Source organism: Simochromis diagramma, unplaced genomic scaffold (genome assembly GCF_900408965.1).
Source record: "Simochromis diagramma unplaced genomic scaffold, fSimDia1.1 OVJJ01000433.1, whole genome shotgun sequence".
In the NCBI taxonomy this organism is placed as follows: domain Eukaryota; kingdom Metazoa; phylum Chordata; class Actinopteri; order Cichliformes; family Cichlidae; genus Simochromis; species Simochromis diagramma.
Genome location: NW_024387031.1, coordinates 610,264 through 631,001, shown reverse-complemented (window position 1 = coordinate 631,001; position 20,738 = coordinate 610,264). Strand labels below are relative to the sequence as shown.

At 40.9% G+C, this 20,738-nt stretch overlaps 2 protein-coding genes and 2 pseudogenes across 2 annotated transcripts in view; 1 reads left to right on the top strand and 3 right to left on the bottom strand.

The window, feature by feature from the left end:
• Positions 1 to 1,586: 1,586 nt before the first annotated feature.
• Positions 1,587 to 7,794, bottom strand: LOC120740587. Its single transcript, XM_040043045.1, has 7 exons — positions 6,563 to 7,794; positions 6,350 to 6,467; positions 6,194 to 6,275; positions 5,180 to 5,189; positions 4,954 to 5,068; positions 2,129 to 2,296; positions 1,587 to 1,843 (listed from the first exon to the last, which is right to left on the bottom strand). The coding sequence occupies exons 1-7, from the start codon at positions 6,827 to 6,829 to the stop codon at positions 1,635 to 1,637; spliced, it is 969 nt and encodes a 322-aa protein (XP_039898979.1). The 5' UTR covers positions 6,830 to 7,794; the 3' UTR covers positions 1,587 to 1,634.
• Positions 7,795 to 13,006: 5,212 nt separating this feature from the next.
• LOC120740597 lies at positions 13,007 to 15,333 on the bottom strand (annotated as a pseudogene).
• Positions 15,334 to 17,227: 1,894 nt separating this feature from the next.
• The window catches only part of LOC120740608 (histone H3-like), a 20,246-nt gene continuing 16,735 nt past the window's right edge, over positions 17,228 to 20,738 (top strand). Inside the window, exon 1 of the mRNA XM_040043075.1 lies at positions 17,228 to 17,241. The gene's annotated coding sequence lies outside the window, so the exon portion shown is untranslated. The remainder of the gene's footprint in view (positions 17,242 to 20,738) is intronic.
• Positions 20,104 to 20,738, bottom strand: part of LOC120740563 — a 2,763-nt pseudogene continuing 2,128 nt past the window's right edge.

Genomic DNA, 20,738 nt, shown 5'->3' with positions numbered 1-20,738 from the left:
AGATCAAAGAAGGCAATGATTCTAAAATGGGAGTTTACTTATGTCATTATATATATCCAGGAATATGTGCCTGAGGATAGTTGTCATGAAATCAATATTAAATCAAAGTATTCCTTAATTACCACAGCTGACACGAGTTCTCCATAGCTGCCTGCTGTCTCAGGATCTGTCTCCAAAAAGGACCAGGGAGCGCTAACATGTTATGTTCTCAACTGATGAAGAAAATGCACATTAAACATAGTATAAATTTACTGAGTGAAGTAATGTCAAGAGGATTCCTTTAGCTCCTATTGGGTTGGTTCCTTGATCAATGCAATACAGAATCATTAATCTGGTTTTATGTAATGTCCTCAAAACATGTCAAAATGAGGCTCACTAGTCTGTGTGGCCTCCACATGCCTGTATGACCTCCCTACAACACCTGGGCATGCTCCTGATGAAGTGGCAGATGCTCTCCTGGTGGATCTCCTCCAGGACTAAAGCATCTGCCCACTCCTGGACATTTTGTGGTGCAGTTGGTGGATGGAGCGAGACATGATGTCCCAGATGTCCTCAATTGGATTCAGGTCTGGGGAATGGGCGGGCCAGTCCACAGCATCAATGCCTTCGTCTTGCAGGAACTGCTGACACACTCCAGCCACATGAGGTCTAGGATTGTCTTGCATTAGGAGGAACCCGGGGCCAACCTCACCAGCATATGGTCTCACAAGGGGTCTGAGGATCTCATCTCAGTACCTAATGGCAGTCAGGCTACCTCTGCCGAACACATGGAGGGCTGTGCAGCTCCCCAAAGAAATGCCACCCCACACCAAAACTGACCCACTGCCAAACTCATGCTGGAGGATGTTGCAGGCAGCAGAAGGTTCTCCACGGCGTCTACAGACTCTGTCACAAGTGCTCAGTGTGAACCTGCTTTCATCTGTGAGGAGCACAGGGCGCCAGTGGCAAAGTTGCCAATCTTTGTGTTCTTTGGCAAATGCCAAACATCCGGCACGGTGTTGGGCTGTAAGCACAACCCCACCTGTGGACGTCGGGCCCTCATACCACCCTCATGGAGTTCGTTTCTGACCGTTTGAGCAGACGTGTACATTTGTGGCCTGCTGGAGGTCATTTTGCACAGCTCTGGCCTTTCTTTCCTACCCCACAGTACCTTCCCTTACCATTTATTTCCTACTCTTTTACTTCTTCTTTGATGACGGTCGTCTTTCCAGATAAGCAATTTCATTTGCTCTGGGGCGAGTCACTGCCTCGGGTGCATTCTGGGACTGTCACCAGTGTGCTGGCATGCTTCTTAACAAACACACCACTACAGCAAACATCTCAATTGTACTTGTTGATTTCTTCGACAAAACACTGAACAAAAAATTTACTTGTGAGTGTGCTGCCTGGTGCTTTTAAATTTTGTGATAATTTGAGCAGCCCAGAAAGCATCCCATAAATTAAATTATGTTATCGTATCTGAACATGTACACTAGTCATTAAATTAGATGGGAAAGAATGATTCAGGGTAAACAACTGCACAAAGGAAATTCCATTTTTCTTCTCAAAATGTAAAATGTCTGTTGAAAAATCACATTAAACAGAGATGTGATTAACTTTTTATTTTACCAAACATAACATCAATGATGACACAATCAGTCTTCATCAGAAGTGCTCAAATCACTCTCAGTGGCATCGTCTGGAACGTCCTCCTCCGAGTCCATTTCCAGGAGTGGTTGGTGGCTGAGGATTCTCTTGTACACGTCCTTTACTTTGAGCATTTCAGCTTTCAGTTCACTTTGTTTTTTTAAAACCAGGCTACAGAGTCCCTTCTGTGCATCCTCCGACATGCCAACAAAGGAGGCTGTAAAAAGAATAAAACAAATAAATATGAGAAAAGTAAAAAAAACAAACAAACAAAAAAAACCTCACCTCAAACACAAGGAATTAGGATGCTGTAATTAAACATTTTTTTAAAAGGGAGAAGGCAGTGTTAGCTAGCAATCTAGATATAGGTAAAAGATCCAGTAAGACTTTAGCATCTGCTCTTATTTTCAATCAATTCATCAAAACATTCAACAAAACATTCAACTACTGCTCAGATACTGGGAGTTTGTTTAAAAAGGATATTTATAAATCAAGAGCTTACGTTCACTTGTGCTCTGCCAGGGCCAAATATCGGTCTGGATGAGGGCATCACTGGATACGATTTGCTTTGTTGGTTCAGCGAACTTGTTGTGGTCGTCAACAGCAGCCGCCAAGCGTTTCTTCTCAACTAAGATGACCTTGCGAATTCTGTGTCGCCTCTTGTTGCTATCTGTAAATAATCATAAAAAATTCACACCTTCACATAATGTATATAGTTACATTTTAATCTACACTCATCAATTTGTTTGCTAGAACAAATCACATCCAGCTTAAACAAACCTGGATCTGATTTTATTCTGTTTACAAAGTAGCTGTACAAACTAAGTATCAAATGGTCCATTTCAAAGAAACTGGGACACCATTTTGTCTGTAAAGACTTTGTGTTCGCACTCTGATGATGACGACAAGCTCCTCTATTCGTGCCTGCAACGCTCCAAGGCTGCCATCAGTTTGATATCTTTTTAAGTGAGAGGAATATTAATCAGAATACAGGATGAGTAACAGTCACCAAACTACAGTGGACTCAGTAATCACTGACTTGATGACATTCATTATAAGACATCTGGAGCCTTCATGTGCTGCATTATCATTAGATAACAAGTATGTTGGTGTTCAGGTTTATAAAACCAACTAGTACGACATCATTTCAACCCAGGTTCTATCCAATTTGATGAAACGCAACAACTCTGCCATAAATTCTGCTTTTACAAGGCTTATTTTTCATTGTTTGTTGACACTGTCAGAAAGATCTTAATTCTACCTTAAGTTCTTTAATGAGGCCATGGTGGGTCCTATTGTTATGTAACGGAGCGGAAAGGCTGATTTTATTTCCAAGATGTTTTGTGTTTTTAAAAGGAAGGAAACCTTCCTCAAAACGGGCAGAGCAGTGGAGCCGCCAAGGGAAAGCACACAATTTAAACTGTAAGATTAAAAATATAATTTATTATATTTAAATAGTTAAGAATGTAAAATGAATTAAAACAACCTTGGCCAAGGGGTAACACAATAAAAAGCAATAAAACACAACATTAAAAGTCCAGTGGCATCCACCACGGCATAAAAGTCACAAAACTAAAAAAGTCCAGCGAAGTGATGTAAAAGGGAAACCCAGCGGAGTCCTCGCCTTCCTCCCCGCATTCCGCGTCCTGGTACGCTGAAGAAAGGGAGGGAGCGGCAGTCACTATTCTTTTCGGCAATTTTCATTCAATAAAAGGGGCTAAGTCGAAGACTTACCCCGGGTGGGCAGAGCTCTCAACTCCGCCCGCCGCTTCTTTAAAACTGCAAATCGGCACCAGCTGTCTCGCCGCCTCTGCTCTCCCGCAGTGCACAAGCTGGGCTCTCGTTACTACTGCCGTCCGCCTGTTCGCTCCGCGTCCCTAGTCGCTGGTGGTGGCGCGTCCCCAGTCGCTGGTCATCTCTCCTCACGCCCAGCTCCACCAGCCCCTTCGGCTTGCAGGCGCCGCCGCCTGGGCACCACTTACTCCTGGCCGTCTCTCAAGCCTCTCGGTCGAACCCCTTCCTGTGGTCTGTCAGGCCCTCTTATTGGCCTCTCTGGGATCTCTCGCAGGTGTGATCAGTTTATTATCAGGTAGGGGCGGAGTCTTTCCAGGACAAGTCACCAAATAAATACCATTAAAACATGCAGTAAAACTCATAAAAATAACCCAATGTACAATATTAAAACATTAAAAAGGTAAAACGCAGCAAAACATGCATAGTAGACAAACTTAGATGACTTGTCCCTTTCCACCCCGTGACAGTTATACATGAGTAGGGATGGGTATCGTTTAGGTTTTATCCGATACCGGTGCCAAACCGGTACTTTTGAAATGGTGCCGTTGCTTAAACGGTGCTTAAACCGGTGCTTAAAGAATGGAGAACACAAAATTGGTCCAAAAACCTCTCATGTTCAGCTGTTTTTTTGTAAAAAGATAACAATGTTAGCCTTTTCTGCAGCTATAGAGGATTTATGGCATCACTCTTGGCTGGAAACAGTGCTTAAACAATGGAAAAAACACAAACTTTGTCCAAAAACCTCTCATGTTTAACTGTTTTCCACTTTTTCTTTGGTCATTTTAGCCTTTTTGGCCAGGGTGAAGGGAGTATCTGCCATCAAACAAGAAGACAGCCGCATGTAGCTATGATGATGTTTGCTAGTTCACCTTACATGCATTAATTTAATAACGTGGTTAGCCTACTCAACGTAAATTACACACGAACAACATTAAGCTACTCACGCAGAGAAGAACGGCTGCTGCTGCCGTCATCATCCGTCATCATTTCTGCTACACTGGCAGGGCTAGGGGCCAGGACTCTCCTCTTCGTGTTTTTGGGGGATGTTGCTAACTCCGGGTCCGATAACAAGCAACCCACCCGCAGTAGATGTGCTCGGTGTGAGGTCTCACAGCAAGCTATCAAATACGGCGCATTTCTCGGCTTTTAAAAAAAACGCTATGCGTCGCCAGGTGTTTCATCGGCTTTGAGGTGTTACCTCCTTTGACAATATCACAGTATCAGCTTAAAGCACTTGTTGCAGGGTGCTGAGTTTGCATATTTTGCTGTGAAGTACAGCCAGACTTTGCCTTGGTCATTTTTAATCTGTAGCTCTGCTCTAAATGAACGTATGTACCTGGCCCCGCCTACTATCCTCGGAAATGTAAAATGATTGGCTAGAATCTAAAGTGTATCACAGCTCAGGAAAAAAAAGCACCGAAATGTGCGCTGCTTTTCGGTCTGGTTACTACCGTTTATGTCAGAACCGGTGCCATCATGGCACCGGACACCGGTACCCATCCCTACACATGAGTGCATTATATTGAGACGCACCTTCAGCCCATTTCTGCACATCGGCCACCCATTGCTGCAGTGTGTCGTCATCCACACCCAGCTCATTTCTGGTCGCATGCAGGCTCTCCACTTGTTCTCTAAGGATCCTTATGATCTAAGAATACATTCATAAATGTCATTCATATTGACATTAAAAGAGTATTGGTGTTTTTCCCCCATTACCACACACATTAAAATGGTTTTTGAAAAAAAAAAAAAAAATCACCTTTAGATATCTCCAGTGTTGGTCAAGTTACTTGAAAAAAGTAATCAGTAACTAATTACTGATTACTTCCCCCAAAAAGTAATCCCGTTACTTTACTGATTACTTATTTTTAAAAGTAATTAATTACTTAGTTACTTAGTTACTTAGTTACTTTTTAAAAACACGATTTACAACCTGAAGAGGTGATAAAGCGATAGATCTTTCAGCCCAATTCTACTTTTTCTGCATAATCCATCATACAAAATGTAATCAAATGGAAAAGTCTCTTTTTTTTAACTTGTTTTATCAGTTTTAATCTTTTAACTTTATGCATCAAGCAAAAATTTAATTATATGCAACATTCTCTGAGTTGAATAAATTAGTTTAACATTTAAACCTATTTTCTGCACATTCCAGCACATAAAATAAAATATTTTTTGTGTTTACACTCATTCTTTCAAATAGATGCAAGTAAAACAGAACATAAATAAAGTCAAAGACTCAGCGGTCCTGTTGCTCCTGTAAAGCAGGACTACGGTAGGCGGAGGTTTACCCTGGTGCAGGTGTGCCGCGGTCAGTTGAAGAATCCGCGAGCTTCTCTGTGAGTTTCCCATTACGTCGTTGCACACTCGGTGCTTGCTTGGAAGTTTACGGGGTTTTTTTCGCTGTAAAAAGAAGTTTTCTTCCCACGCACAATGGACGCTAATGTTTTTGTCACTTTTTATGGAATCAAACTCAAAGTAAGGTCAGTACTTCCACGCTTTAAACGCTGCACGCTCATACTCTCTCCCACAATCGATATATGATCCATTGTTGATCTGCACACAGCTGTTGCCACTAACGGCGCACTCGCTTACGTCACTGTCATGAGACATTCTCGCAAAAAATCACGGTTTTAGTAATGCAGTAACGCAGCGTTCCTACGGGAAAGTACCGGTAATCTAATTACCGTTTTTGCAATAGTAATCCCTTACTTTACTCGTTACTCGAAAAAAGTAATCAGATTACAGTAACGCGTTATGCGTTACTGCCCATCTCTGGCTCAAAGTGCGGCCCAGTTGTTCCACTTTCCTTTTGTTCCACCCCAAAGCCAGGAGGGTCAGCATGTCTGTTCGCCCTGCATTTCAGTTAGTATACAAATAAGAATGAATGAGCAGGAGACTGAGTGGAATCTCAGACACAGACACATACCTGCTTTAGACATGTACTTCGTTGTGATGGCCGCCCTAGACAGGAAACTGTTTACTTGTTCCACCTCTTCTCCAACTGTTGAACCGGCCCCATCCTGAAACGCACCTCCCCATTTGATCTATAGAAAGGAGGTCACAATATATGACTGCTGAATTCATTCAACCTTATAACAAAATGTCTGAAACTAATCCAAAACTACAAGCTGCAGTATACCTCGCATTTCCAAGTGTGAGCCTTTGCATGCATGACGGAGAGAAAAGGACGCATTGACAAGAGGTTCCTCAGCTCAGGGCACTGCTGAGCCACCTTGGTTAAATAGGGGAAATATTTACAGGCCACATCGGAGCAAAGGAACGTAATATGTCCTGGGACGTTAGCTGCCAACTTCCTCTGGAGAAAAAGGGGGTAAGCAAAGATCTCCCCTCGAAACATGTTCAATGCAGCTAAGAGGACTCCGTGGCGACAAATAGCTATTTCCATGCCCTCCTCATCCAACTTCCCAGTGGACTTTTTGGACGACTCCTTTGCTGCAGTCCAAGATGAAGATCCGCACAACCCTTTCCCGGGACCTATACACTCAAAGATTTTAACATAAAAGACATGGCATGATTAAGCCCTATCAGGGACAAACTTTTTAAAACAAATGCATAACAATTAGCTGAATTAGCCTTAAGTCACACAAGACCTCATATCTCCCCAGGACAGCACTGATAACACAAAATAAAAATCATGTTGTTGTTTTTTTTAAAAACACATGGTGACAATATTAAGTACACATTAAGATAAAGTGAGGAGTGGAGGAGGAGTGGTGTTAGAATGGGTAAAGAGTTATTTGAGAGACAGGCAGCAATTTGTGAAAATTGGGGAATATCAATCAGAGTGTATGGACATTGTTTGTGGAGTTCCGCAGGGGTCAGTATTGGGACCAAAGCTGTTTATCCTCTATATCAATGATATATGCAGAACATCAGATATACTACAGTTTATTCTATTTGCAGATGATACAAATATTTTTTGTGCTGGAGAGAACTTACAGCAGCTTTTGGAAATTGTCACACAAGAAATGATTAAACTGAAAACATGGTTTGATAGAAATAAGTTATCATTAAATTTGGAAAAAACTACATTTATGTTATTCGGAAATTGTAAAAAAGATGCAGGAGCAAAATTATTAGTAAACAATGTTGAAATAGAGCAAGTTTCGGATACAAAATTTCTGGGTGTGATAATAGATAACAAAATCTGCTGGAAACCTCACATAAAGCATATACAAGCCAAACTGTCAAGAAGCATCTCCGTACTGAGTAAAGTTAAATATTTTTTGCCTTCCAAATCACTCCGGGTACTTTATTGTTCACTTATATTGCCATATTTGGAATACTGTGTGGAAATTTGGGGAAACACATATAAAACTGCACTTCAACCACTATGTAAAATTCAAAAAAAAGCAATCAGGATGATTAATAAAGCAGGATTTAGAGACCATACTAACATCATGTTTTTGAAATTAAAAATACTGAAGTTTATGGATCTTATAAAATATAAACTGCAAAATTATGTACAAGGCCAGATTACAATATGTTTACCCCAGTAGAACATATAAAGACGGCGGGTTGGTTATATGAAAGAGACGGAGATCCTATGAATTCGAGGGGGAAATTGCATAGTATATTAGCGAGCGGGATTAGGCAACGTTATTTTTCCTCCACAGGCAAAAGGGTAATCAACTGTCTTGGGCTACAATATTGAGGGCGGTAAAAATGTTGAATGATAGTTTATATATGATGAAAGCAATGCTCAGGATTGACCTGTCAAGTTTAATGGAAACCAATTACCTTCGAAAAATGATTTTGGAAAAATAGGAGGAAACGAGAACGAGGAGATAAAAGTGGAGGGTAGAAAAGAGAAAAGGATGAGAACAAAAGTCCGCATAGAAAATAACAGGGTAGAAAAGTTTATATAGGTGCTGACGCCTTTAGTCGCTTCCTCTCCCTCCCCTCTTCCCCCCTCCTCCTTTCGCCCCCCTTTCTTCCTCCCTTTCTCGGTGTGGCTGTAGCTTGATGGTGGGAATTAGGTGAATATGGGGACGCAATAAGCTGTGAGTCCGGGGTCGGCATTATATACGAGTTTCCATCGTCCCTTAACTCCGCGTTCAGACCAACCATTGTCTATTAGAGACGATGTTGTTATTTCTCCTCTTTTCTTTTTTATCTTCCCATTATCTCCTTCCCCCTCTTTTTTTTAAGATGTCAAGCAGGACCACAGCAGCAGCCACGATCCATCGGAACCTGCTGGATGAGAGAGCACAGAAACTCCAGGGAAGAAGTTTAGTTAGTAACATGCATGAACTGCATTACTGAGACATGTATGTTTACAGATGGTGGTGAGGGAGAGGGGGAGAGTTTTCAGTAAAAGGAGACGTGACTGCATCTTCAACCAATACTGAGCCTGCATAACCCTGAAAGAGACAGAGAGAGAGGGGGGGGGGACACTAACCCCCAGCAGTCTGGTCCTATTACAGCATAACTAAGGGCTGAGCTGAACCAGCCCTAACTATAAGCTCTGTAAAGAAGTGAAGTCTTATGCCTACTCTTAAAAGTGTTGACCATGTCCACCTCCAAAACTCATAATGGACTTTGGAGGTGGACAGCTATCAAGCTCCTCACAGAAGAGGAGCTCGATAGCTAAAAGCTCCCAATTTACTTTAGTCCAAATACATGAATTCAAATTGAGTTGATAACTATTTATCAACAATATGAATGTCTGTTCCCGTCCAACAAAGTTGTTACTACATACCATGTTGAGCAAGGCTTCCACTTGACTTTAACTTCTTCTTTTTCCTGAAAAACATGATATAAACAAACAATTAATTAAGAAAGACATGCAAGTTGCATACAAAAAGGAGCTTATAAACATTTGTATACTATTGAATGGCTCAATATATTATACAATTAGTTTACAAAAACATAAGAACCACTACAATGCTTGTACTGGCAGCATCGAGTGCATGTCAGCAAAGCAACACTGCTTACATTGTGGCTCACAAGCTAAACTAACTGAAGCAGATGTTACTGAATGGGAAGGAGCACCTCCACATCAATCACTCCTTCTGAGCATGATGTCAGGAGGACTTTAAAGAACGTAAACATCAGGAAGGCAGCACGACCAGGTCGTATCAGGTGGTCTGTTCTTATTTAATGTCCTATTTGGAGTGAAATCCTGACTCAGTGGCTGAATTAGTGTAGATTCATCAAATACAAAAGCTTATGGATATTCAATCAGGCACAGTTCAAATCCGGGAAGTCCAAAGACGCAAACAAATCTGCACAACAGCAGGCTAAATTACTTACATTTACAACTCTCCTGTCTACTATCTCTTCATATTTGAAAATCTTCTGTGTACGGTGTTTTCGGCATTCTGAAAAATAACAAATGAAATATTTACATGAGGTCTGTAAAACTGGAAAAAATGCAAAAATTAAGAAAAAGAAATCTTAACAAACTTAACGAACCTGTCATGTGTTTCGTACATTTACAATACCATAACGTCTAACCTTTCCTTGTCCTTTTTTTGTTTGGGACATCCGAGGTGTACACCGTAGAAATTGAGGGAGATGCAGGATGTGGAGATGGAGAGGAGGATGCAGGAGGAAGCAGAGATGAAGAGGAGGATGCAGGAGGAAGCAGAGATGAAGAGGAGGATGCAGGAGGAAGCAGAGATGGAGAGGAGGATGCAGGAGGAAGCAGAGACAGAGAGGAAGATGCAGGAGGAAGCAGAGATGAAGAGGAGGATGCAGGAGGAAGCAGAGATGAAGAGGAGGATGCAGGAGGAAGCAGAGATGAAGAGGAGGATGCAGGAGGAAGCAGAGACGGAGAGGAGGATGCAGGAGGAAGCAGAGATGAAGAGGAGGATGCAGGAGGAAGCAGAGATGAAGAGGAGGATGCAGGAGGAAGCAGAGATGGAGAGGAGGATGCAGGAGGAAGCAGAGATGGAGAGGAGGATGCAGGAGGAAGCAGAGATGAAGAGGAGGATGCAGGAGGCTGACAGAGGGAAGATGTTGGTACAGGCTCTAAATGAAGAATAAATTCCTGGTTTAGAGCCTCTGGGTCTGGGACTGGTCCAGCATCCACACTGTCAGCAGAGGATGGTCCAGCTGCTGGTGGAGAACTTTTAGCAGGAGGTGAAGCTTGTAATTCTGAAAAATGTTAAATATGAAACATTCATTAAAATGGGTTGAAAAAATGTACAGTACACATAAACACATAATAAGTAGTGATTTGCATGTTTTCAGTTAAGTTTTTACTAAAGATACAACTGGTAAATATTGGCATCAAATAAGTCATCTCACACCCTCACTGACCCAAATCATTCAGTACAAGTGCCCTCTAGGGTAGTGTGACATCTGTAGTGCTTTTCTACATTGTACATTAATAAATTAATGAGTGTGACTATAAATCCAGATAGATAATGACTTTTTCCTCTGATGACACTACTTTCCTGACTTTGTAGTGAATAACATTTGACACTTCAAGCTAGTACTGTGACTTAGGAGTTTTGTACAATGGTGATGCTAACGACCTCAGGGAGGTAATCAGGTGACCTCTTAAGAAGTATATAAGTTATTTAAGAATCTTGGTGTTCATATTGGTAACATTATATAACATTTGTTATACTAGAAAGTCTCGAAGAGAATTATCAGGTCTGGTTTTCGTGAAGATTTGTACAATTACATTTGTATAAACATGAGTGTGAAAGACCATAATATACACACACACACACACATACAAAATTGTTCAGGTGGGTAACACCAGAGGTTCAGTATGGCTAGCTTTGGTGATGTGACCGACACATGGGGAGGTAATAAGGCAGATATAACACTATTTTCATGTTAGCAACAGGACATGTAGGGCAGCTGTCACCTCACAGCAAGAAGGTTACTGGTCTGAACCTTGGCTGAATAATAGAATAGAACAGAATAGAGTAGAGTAGAATAGAATAGCTGGTGACTGTTAACTATCCTCATCCTCACCATCTTGTTTGTCTCCATGTACCCCGTGATGATCTGCCTTCTTATCTAGGGTGTACCATGAGTATCACCCAAAGACAGCTAGGATAGGCTACCTGATAAGGACACCTGGTTACAGATAATGGACAAAGCATATCTTACTTCTCAGAAGGTGTTCATAAAGCTTCCTCATCTTCATGAGGATGTCACGTGCAGCACCTTCCGCTGGTTCGATCTGAGTGATCACGTCCCCTACTATACGGCCCTTACGGTCAAACTGTCCAAGAAACAGAATTGGCTGGTAGCCCAGGGCATGTAGCTTTGAAACCTGCAAGAACAACAAAGAAAAACATGCAGCCAGTCTTTCATGTAAGCAAATTGATGTATAACAAACCTTTAAGTTTCACATCTTTGTTGTTTTATTGTTGTCGATAGTTAAAAAGTATTTATGGTGACCAAACCTGTAAATGTATGATAAAATCCATCTTAAAATGTTTTGTCTCTCAGTTAATAGCCGATTAAATTAAAAATCAGAAGTAGCTTAAATAAAAATAGTTTTTAACAAGTTTTTTCTAGTTGGATGTCTTTAGTGTGATGATGTTATTCTGATGTGAATAACTTTTTTATTTATGCTCTTTTATAAATTAATATTTTATGTGTATATACATGTCTTGTTAGTTTCTTACTTCATGATATACAAGAAAACATTGACAACTGTGATTAATAAAGAATTGTCTACCAGACCAACCACTTATTAGATCAGAACTTTTAAACTTACTGACAACTGGGCTGAATTAACCACCCTGCTCGCATTTCTGTTTTTTTTAACAGAGGCAGCCCAGTTACTGTTTTTAAACTGTTCTTGTTTTTTTTTCAATCCCTCCTTTAGGTTCAGGCTGCCCAGGCATCCACTGCATGTCTTCCTGTTGCAGGTGTTTGGGGCCTGACAGGAAGGGCATGGTTTGGTTTTTGGCTTTGTCATTTCTGCAAATGAAAATGGAACATGTAGGGATTATTTCAGGTCTGTTTTGGTGAAACGATTACAAAAATAATTTATGACCAAAGAAATAACTTATATTACGAGGCAGTATTACACCATATTTAGAAAAAAAAATCAATTACGAGATTAAAGTCGTTAATATTGAGTTAATTACGTGAATAGGGTTAAAAAAAAACCTGAATTGATTACAGAAAAGATACATTGCTAAAATAGAGCAGTACTAACATTAGCTGGGTGGCCAAGCAAGTGTCTTACACATGAGAATACATCACAAAAAAAATTAAATAAACTTTTGCAGAAGTAGTTCTCTTGGTACACAGACTGCTCTGTGAAAACATTTCAAGTTTAATATCAGTTTAATATCACTGAAATTAATATTTCAGTGAACATGCAAATTACCCACAGTTTATCACAACTTACTTAGCTAGGATCTGCCTCGTGTCCAGTCGAAAACTTCGCTGCAGGACCGTGAGTTGAAAGATACATTTACTACGACTCCCAAGATGCATTGCAGTAAAAACCATCCAATCGCCTTGCTTAAGATCTGTTGACGTGTCGCTAAAGGCGCGCTGTAGATAAATATATAAATAAAAAATAAAATACTAAAATTTGCAATTTTTAATTACATAATTAAACACTGGGCCAGTTTAATTTCGTATTATCGCTGGTTATTATTTTAGAGTAAATAAAGGAAGAACGGGTAGCACCAAGCTGTTGTTATCTTCATTTCCATAGCGACGGCGGTTGAGGATTATGGGTAGTGTGCAGTTACGGGATTAGTGCGTCTGCGTAAATTGGTCTGATTGGTTGGAGCCGAGCGCATCCAAAACTAACAGGAGTGGTGAATGAATCTATAAATGTGTTTTACGTGTGAAATGAAAATAATAAACCTAACAAAGGATTATGTACGTTAAATCTGCGCACTTTCAGATCGTGAATCAGTTTGGAAAACACTGTGTGATGGCCACAACATGAAGCGATTTTATTGTTGAATTATCAGTGATACTTTCACGTGTTTTTGTTGAGAAATGTTAACGATGTCATTAAAAGAAAGCATTAAATTAGGGAGAAAAACCCGTTCGCGGAGAGGGTCCCCGGTTCTCCAGTTAGATTGTGCTTCACGGCGTCATGTTTCGCCGTGACGGGGTTATTATTGGAGTAAATGGATGGCTGGAGCCTCTGCTCGAAGCGTCTCTGATCGCCGCGAGCGGGTTCATATTGGAATGAATTGACAACCCACAGCTTCACATAAAAACGTGGAAGGGTACCTTAGGCGTCAGCATGAGAAGTTAAGGGACGTGACAAATCGTCATTATTTTACGCGTCGGGAGTGAGAACGGGTTGGCTGTCCACATGTGAACAAGCCTTCTGGAAAAATGTTTTATGGTCAAAGATGTGACAAAGATTGAGACAATAAAGAGGTATGTTTGGAGGAGCACAGGTGTGGCTTTCAAATGGACAAACACTGTAGCAATTTTCAAGCATGGTGGTGGTAGCAGCATGCTCTGGGGCTGTTTTGCTTCCAGCAATACTGGCAGAAAATTAGAGGAGGAGGACTACCTCCAAATTCGTCAACTTTTTCTCAAATCAAGAGCTGGACAGGACAACAATCCAAAAACTAAACCTGGTTTTGGAATAGATAAGGCAAGCTTCAGGAATCACCTTCCCCGACCCTAATGAAAATGTGTGGACTATGCTTAAAAGGAAAACAACCAGAGTTAGATATTCTCATGCACCCAATTCTTGTTGTTGTTTTTTTTTAAGCCATTAAAGGCACATCCTGTATGTCTGATATGATTGGTTATGCTCAATAATCGATCCTGGAAAAAGGACACTTCAAAGAACTAATTAAAACCCACAGAAAACCCCAAATTACAACGGCTTTCGTGAATCTGATGGGAATACATGACTGAAATTTTAACTTGTTGCACTTTTGTCTCTTTACCTTTGATAATGACAAAAATTTCAGTTCCTTTAGCAAATAAACAAAATGTATAATCACACATTTTACAGCTTGGAGTATAAATATGGCCTTTTTAACAGGTATATTATTAGATGTTCATTTAGGGTGGTACTTAGCAAACAGTAATGTGGCATGTCACAGTTTTCATTATCCTTATATCTATATCTGCCCGCCCCCTCCTGCTCAGTATCGTTTGTCCTCCGGCGGCGTGACCACGGTCACCTCTTTGCTCCCGAAGTCTCAGAAGGCCGTCATGTGGAAGGCCATGTTGGAGAAGACCACCAGGTACTCGAAGGCGGCGAACAGGGAGTAGATTCCTGCTTCACAGTATTTGTTGTGGCGTCTGAAGAAGTAGGCGGCGATCACACAGCAGCTGATGTTGAACAGGAAGAGATATAATGTCACTTCCTCTGAGCTCACGTAGTGTCTCTTGATGACGTACCACAGCCAGCACGTAATGAGCATGTGCACCAGCGAGCTCCCTATGAACGTGATGAACCCGTACTTATGAACACTGTAGGTTTCCGTGGACGACACGTACGTGAGCATCACCAGGCCGGTGTTCTCGGCGAGGCTGCAGAGGAGCGCCAGCCCGCTCAGCAGCAGCTCCGACAGCCTGTTGGCGAAGCGGCTGCGGTAGAAGCTGAAGTAGGCGAAGGCCACCAGGTACCGCGGCGCCGAGTGGAGCCCGATGCAGCCGCGCCAGATGTAGCGCTGCGGCACACCGCTGATGGCGGAGCTGATGGACGGGAGGTAGTTGGACACCTTACAGTGCGTGTATGTCGCGTCCTCATAGTGGTACCAGAGGGAGATGAAAATGCAGGCTATGAAGCCGGTCACCGGCAGCAGAACCGTCCCCACGGCGAAGCTTTTGAACGGCAGCCGGATGAGGAGCCGGTCCCGGTCCAGGCTACTGTACGGCCCCTGGAGCATCCTTCACGGCTCCCCGGGCTCGCTCCTCCTCACTGCCATCGAGCCCCGAATCTTGCTTTTTTTTTTTTTTTTTCTTATTAAAAGCAAAATACTTCTTAAAATCTGCTTTTTGTTAAACAAAACTTAACTCACTTTTAGGTCTTGGACTCAGAAAATGCTGTTGGATCGATGCCGCCCAGTATTGCAAGTGATGTGTAACAGACCACTTAAGCCATTGTTAAAACTGAAAAACACTAAATTCCTAATTTTATTTCATTAGACTTCAAACAAAAGACAAACAAAAGCTTTCAATAAGAGCAAATAGGTTAAATTCTTTAAAAATTACTGTCTGCAAACATATTCCATTACATATTGAAAAACAATCACTTTAAAAAATTGCAGTAACAACAAAGACTTGGGCAGACTTCAGCATTTTCTGGGTATTGATTTCACTCAGTGTGAGGGATGTATAACAATGTCACAAGAAACATATGTCAATAAGATACTGATGAGGTTTAACATGTAGAACTGTAAACCCAGAGTAACTCCCTGTGATCAAAGGTGAGAGATGTGAGGACGTATAGAGAGGCTGTAGGCAGTCTTATATACCTCACATCAGGTACCCGTCCCACCTGTCAGTATATTTGTATTTATTATTGCTCTTAATTGGTTCTGTGAAGCACTTTGGCATACCTCTGGTTTTTAAATGTGCTATATAAATAAAGTTTTATTGTATTGTGTTGTAGAGCACAAACTAAGTATTTAAATCAGAATAAAAACAAAATGCTGACGTATCCATTTTTAAACTAATTTTAAAACCAGCATTTATTTCTTTTTTCACATTTTTAAATGCCAACATCAAGTCATGTGACAAAATATTTCAAAATATATCTAAAAATTCACAATACATTTAAGCTTCATGTGTAACAATTAAAGCTCTCAAAGTGCGGCCCTGCAGGCTGATGGTGGCCCTCGACTGTAACCAGAGTCATTTCATTGATCAACAGTTCAAGTTAAACTGTGACTCAGTGCAGAACAACATTTCTATTTAACCTCTTCCGTTGCAGCAGTCAGGGCAGTGTCGACCTTCCTCACAGTGTCAGAAAGCTGCTGTCAGCTCACACCTTACTGATGGCTGACTGCAAAACTACAAACCAAAGCGAAAATGAAAAATCAGCAACATAAACCAATATCATGTGAACACACACATTTAAAACACTAATAGTTACTGAGTTTTTGTGAGTTTTTTTCTTCCTGTGACGCTTTTAATCACATGCTGGCACCTTTAACAAAATCCTTTCTCAGCATAACCCATTTTTTAGTTCGTCTCACACAAAGAGAAATTTGTTTGACTCTTTCTGCTCTTCGGCCTGAACAGTTATTCTGACAAAGAGAAGCATCAGCGTTTGCAGTGGATTAGATGCAGTGAAATAAAAGGGTAAGTGTGCTGTCGCAAAAGGCAGGCTTCACAACACCCACTGCCAAATTCAAACATACAAAGGTCTCAAAGTGCATTAAAAACTATCCCTAGCTTTCGTTTTTGAAATAATTTTGTGCTTCACGAACTTGGTGCAAAGCTGGATTATTCAAAATGAGGTGTCAGCCAGTACCTATGACAAGCTATGACACATTCTTTATTTATTTCTAACTACCGAGTTAGAATAAAGAACACAAACACAACAGCACTACATTATTGAGCTTCATACCCCTGAAAATTTTTACAATTTCATGCCCCAACTTGGATTAAAAACATGGTTTTGAACCACGATTATTCACACACGTGTCCCTGATGAATGACTGCTCAGATTTTTTCAACACTTTCAATGTGGGGTGCATGGGTACACATTTGGGGTGTTGTAAACTGCACACAGATGATACCAACGCTTTGGCCTGTTATGAGCCCTTTAGTATTGCCACCATGTTCCCTCTAATTTTTCATGTGTCTGAGCGAACACACAAACTCCCTGAGCGGTCCCGTGGACCACTGTGAGCAACAGCAGACGTGTGCACTGTGGTCACGCCAGCATTGAATCCATCCAAGTTACATGGTGTGGCGGAGGCGTGGCCCCGGGCGCAGCTGCAGGGGAGGAGTGGAGCGGAAGGCTCAACAGGGCGGCGCTGCGAGGCCGGTAAGAACAGCTGATGTTGTTTATGGACTGATGATGGTCTCCCTCCGCTGTGTTTATAGTGAGACGAGGAGGAGCGGCCAGAGGAGAGATCAGCTGGGCTCGTGAGCTGTCAGACTGTGTGACTGAGTCAGCTGTCAAAACAACAACAACAACACTTGAATAAATGTGGAAGTTGGCTGTACCTACCTGTGTGTGCGTGTGTCTGTGCCTGGTGTATTCCACACATGGTTTATTAAAATAATCAAATTACAGCATTTACATTTATGTTAGACTACTTTTAATTAACTGCTTTAGCCCCTTTACAATGAAAATTTAAAAAAAAAAAATTGTTCATGACCTGTGTAGTATGTTAACACTATTGGAAGTAAAAATAACTTGAACTCCAATTTTCAAAACACAACTTTCTTTCTTTCTTTTTTTTTTTTATAAAGCTCTGACTTGTATTATGAGTCTGTGGTGTGGTTGAGAGTCCTGTAACTCTCTGTCTGCAAATACAGTTTATAATGACCAATGTTGGGCAATTAATTACATAGTTACTTCTTCAAAAAAGTTATTGAGTTTTGCAAACAACAACGTTTTTTGTAGCTGTTTATCAAAAAATGCAGCCAAGGCATTTTTTAAATAAACATTTCAAACTATTTACAGAACAATCCGGTGTTCTGCATCAAATTTGATGCCACACAAATTATTGATATTGTGTGCAGTCTGAGGTACACCTGTGCACTACTCATGATGTCAGATCAGCATCCTGATGTGGCACACCTGTGAGGTGGGATGGATTATCTCAATATAGCAGATGTGCCCACTACCACACATTTGGACTGATTTGTGACCACTGTTTGGGAAGGATGGTTATATTGTGTATCTGGAATGAATTTTAGGTCTCTACGTCCATCCCATGGGGAATGGGAGCAGTAACAAAGGTGTTGCGTTTATATTTTTGTTGAGTGTAGATAAACCTGACAATATACAGTAAACCCGAGTCTTAAAAAAAACGGAATTAACTGAATTTGAATAAATAATAAACAAATTTATTCACCTGTGTTTGAGCCTCAGGCATGGCACCATGCCCCTCCCATGTTTTAAATGTACGTTAGAATAGCATGCATCGTCTTGATGCATTCTCAATCATCCAGGAAAGTAAATCTCCAAAAGTTGATTCTGTTCATCTGGACGTAGCGTTTTGTGGGAGAAACGTTTCGTCACTCATCCAAGTGACTTTATCAGTCTCAGCTAACTGCAGGTTTCCAATCTTATAAACAGGACATTTGCATAATGACTGAAACCAGCCCACTGAAGGAACAATGGGCTGGGAGGTCAGTTCCTTAATCATAATTATGCAAATTCTCATGACCATTGATCAACACCACTGACCAAAACCCACTGATCAAAGACCACTGATCAGTGCATGCATCAACACAATAAGTGAGCGGGAGGAGTGAGGCGTGGGGTCTTCACACACCCCCATTCTCTGTTCGCCATCTGGGGCAGGGGCTAGCCGTTTGGTCGGTGTCTGGGCTAGTGGGCTGACAAGACTGACACACTTTGTACAGTTACATCATAGTCACTGGTTACAACACATAGTGCCCCTCCCCTGCGACCCACGCACACACACACACAGCAGCACTAACGAGGTAAAGTCCCTTCGCATGGTGGTAAAACAGGAAACGTAAAATACGAGCTTTATCGGTTTGTTTGTTCTGTCTCCAAACAGAAACCGTGAAAAGCAACAAAGCAGCATTATTAAACATGAAACCTATGACAGAAATATAGGCTACTCATGTGACTCCTCAAACAACTTACAGGTTTCTAAGACAAACCAAGATTATTATTATTAGTAGTAGTATTAGTATTATTGTATTGTATATTATTTATTGCTAGTTTCGTTTCGTTTTTGTATGGTCTGGCATAAGCATTTCACTGCATGTCGCACTATGTATGATTGTCTATGTGACAAATACAAATTGAATAAAATTTTAACTTTTAGATTTGATCTAAAATGGACCAGGAGAACAAGTTGATTTGAATAATGTGTTCATTAGTTTGTTCTGTTGCGGTGCATCATAAAGGTGAGCTGTAAATGTAGCACATAAAACACTTTTCAAAAAATAAAGAATTATTTAAAATATTGTCAAACTCTGTTGCAGATTGTTCAGTTAATATATTTAAAACAGATGACGTTCATCACGCTGTATCGTGTTTGATTGTGTGTGTTGGGCATTTTGCACACTTTTGTCACAAATATAAACATTTTTTAAGGAAACAACGACGAAAAGTTTTCATGAGACGGTTGTTTTACTTGCAAAAGATAACAGTGCATATTTGCATGTACACATATGGATGTCTTACAATGTTTCTACAATGTTTTCATCTTATCTATATTGTTTTTATTATATTATCCCTCTGTCCAGCACTTTGAACGACACTTTTAACTGTGCTATAAAGATGACTTGACTTGACAATAGAGAAACGAGGAAGCGGTGTCCTTTGCCTCATTCTATTCTCATCCATAACCCGCGTATTTTTGTTCTTTTGGTTTCTTCCGCGTTTGGAGCCATGTGCAACTTGACGTGCAGTCTGAGCTCTGGAGAAGCAGGAATGTGGATTCTACCGCAGATATCAGGTTAAAACCTTTGGGAGAGAGATCAAAGTTTTGTTTTTGTATTTGATACCGCGTTGGTTCTGCGGAAAGAAAGACACGATAGTAAGTACATTTGTGCAGAGGTTTGTTGCATCATTCAGTGTTATGCGATCTCCTTATTTTCCCCGCACTCATCTTCAGATCAGAAATAGGTCCGACATGTTTGTTCACATTTTTTAGTTTTGGTTCGGGCTGCTGCATAAAAACAGAAACACATCGACAACATTCCGCCGAATTAATTCCATATTAGACTTCAAACGCACTAAATAATTTCTGAAGCAGAATCGGCTGGAATACGAAAACATCTACACAACTAAATAAATAGTGGTTTGCATTACTCGATTTGCACTAATTTGCATTAGCAGTAACAATAAGTGAGCGGGAGGAGTGAGGCGTGGGGTCTTCACACACCCCCGTTCTCTGTTCGCCATCTGGGGCAGGGGTTTGGTCGCTGTCTGGGCTAGTGGGCTGACAAGACTGACACACTTTGTACAGTTACATCATAGTCATTGGTTACAACACATAGCAAGGGCGTAGATTTGGTTTTGGCATTGGTGGGGACGGATGATTCAACCACTGAACCCTGCCCTTTTCCTTTTTTCCTTTTTGTCGCTTCTTGAGAAAAAAAAAAAGGAGAAATATACTTGCCTACATATGCTATTCTTCATGCTTTTAAATCATTTAAAATTACAGTTCATAGTTTTATATGTGAATTATATAATGTTAAATTACTATTAA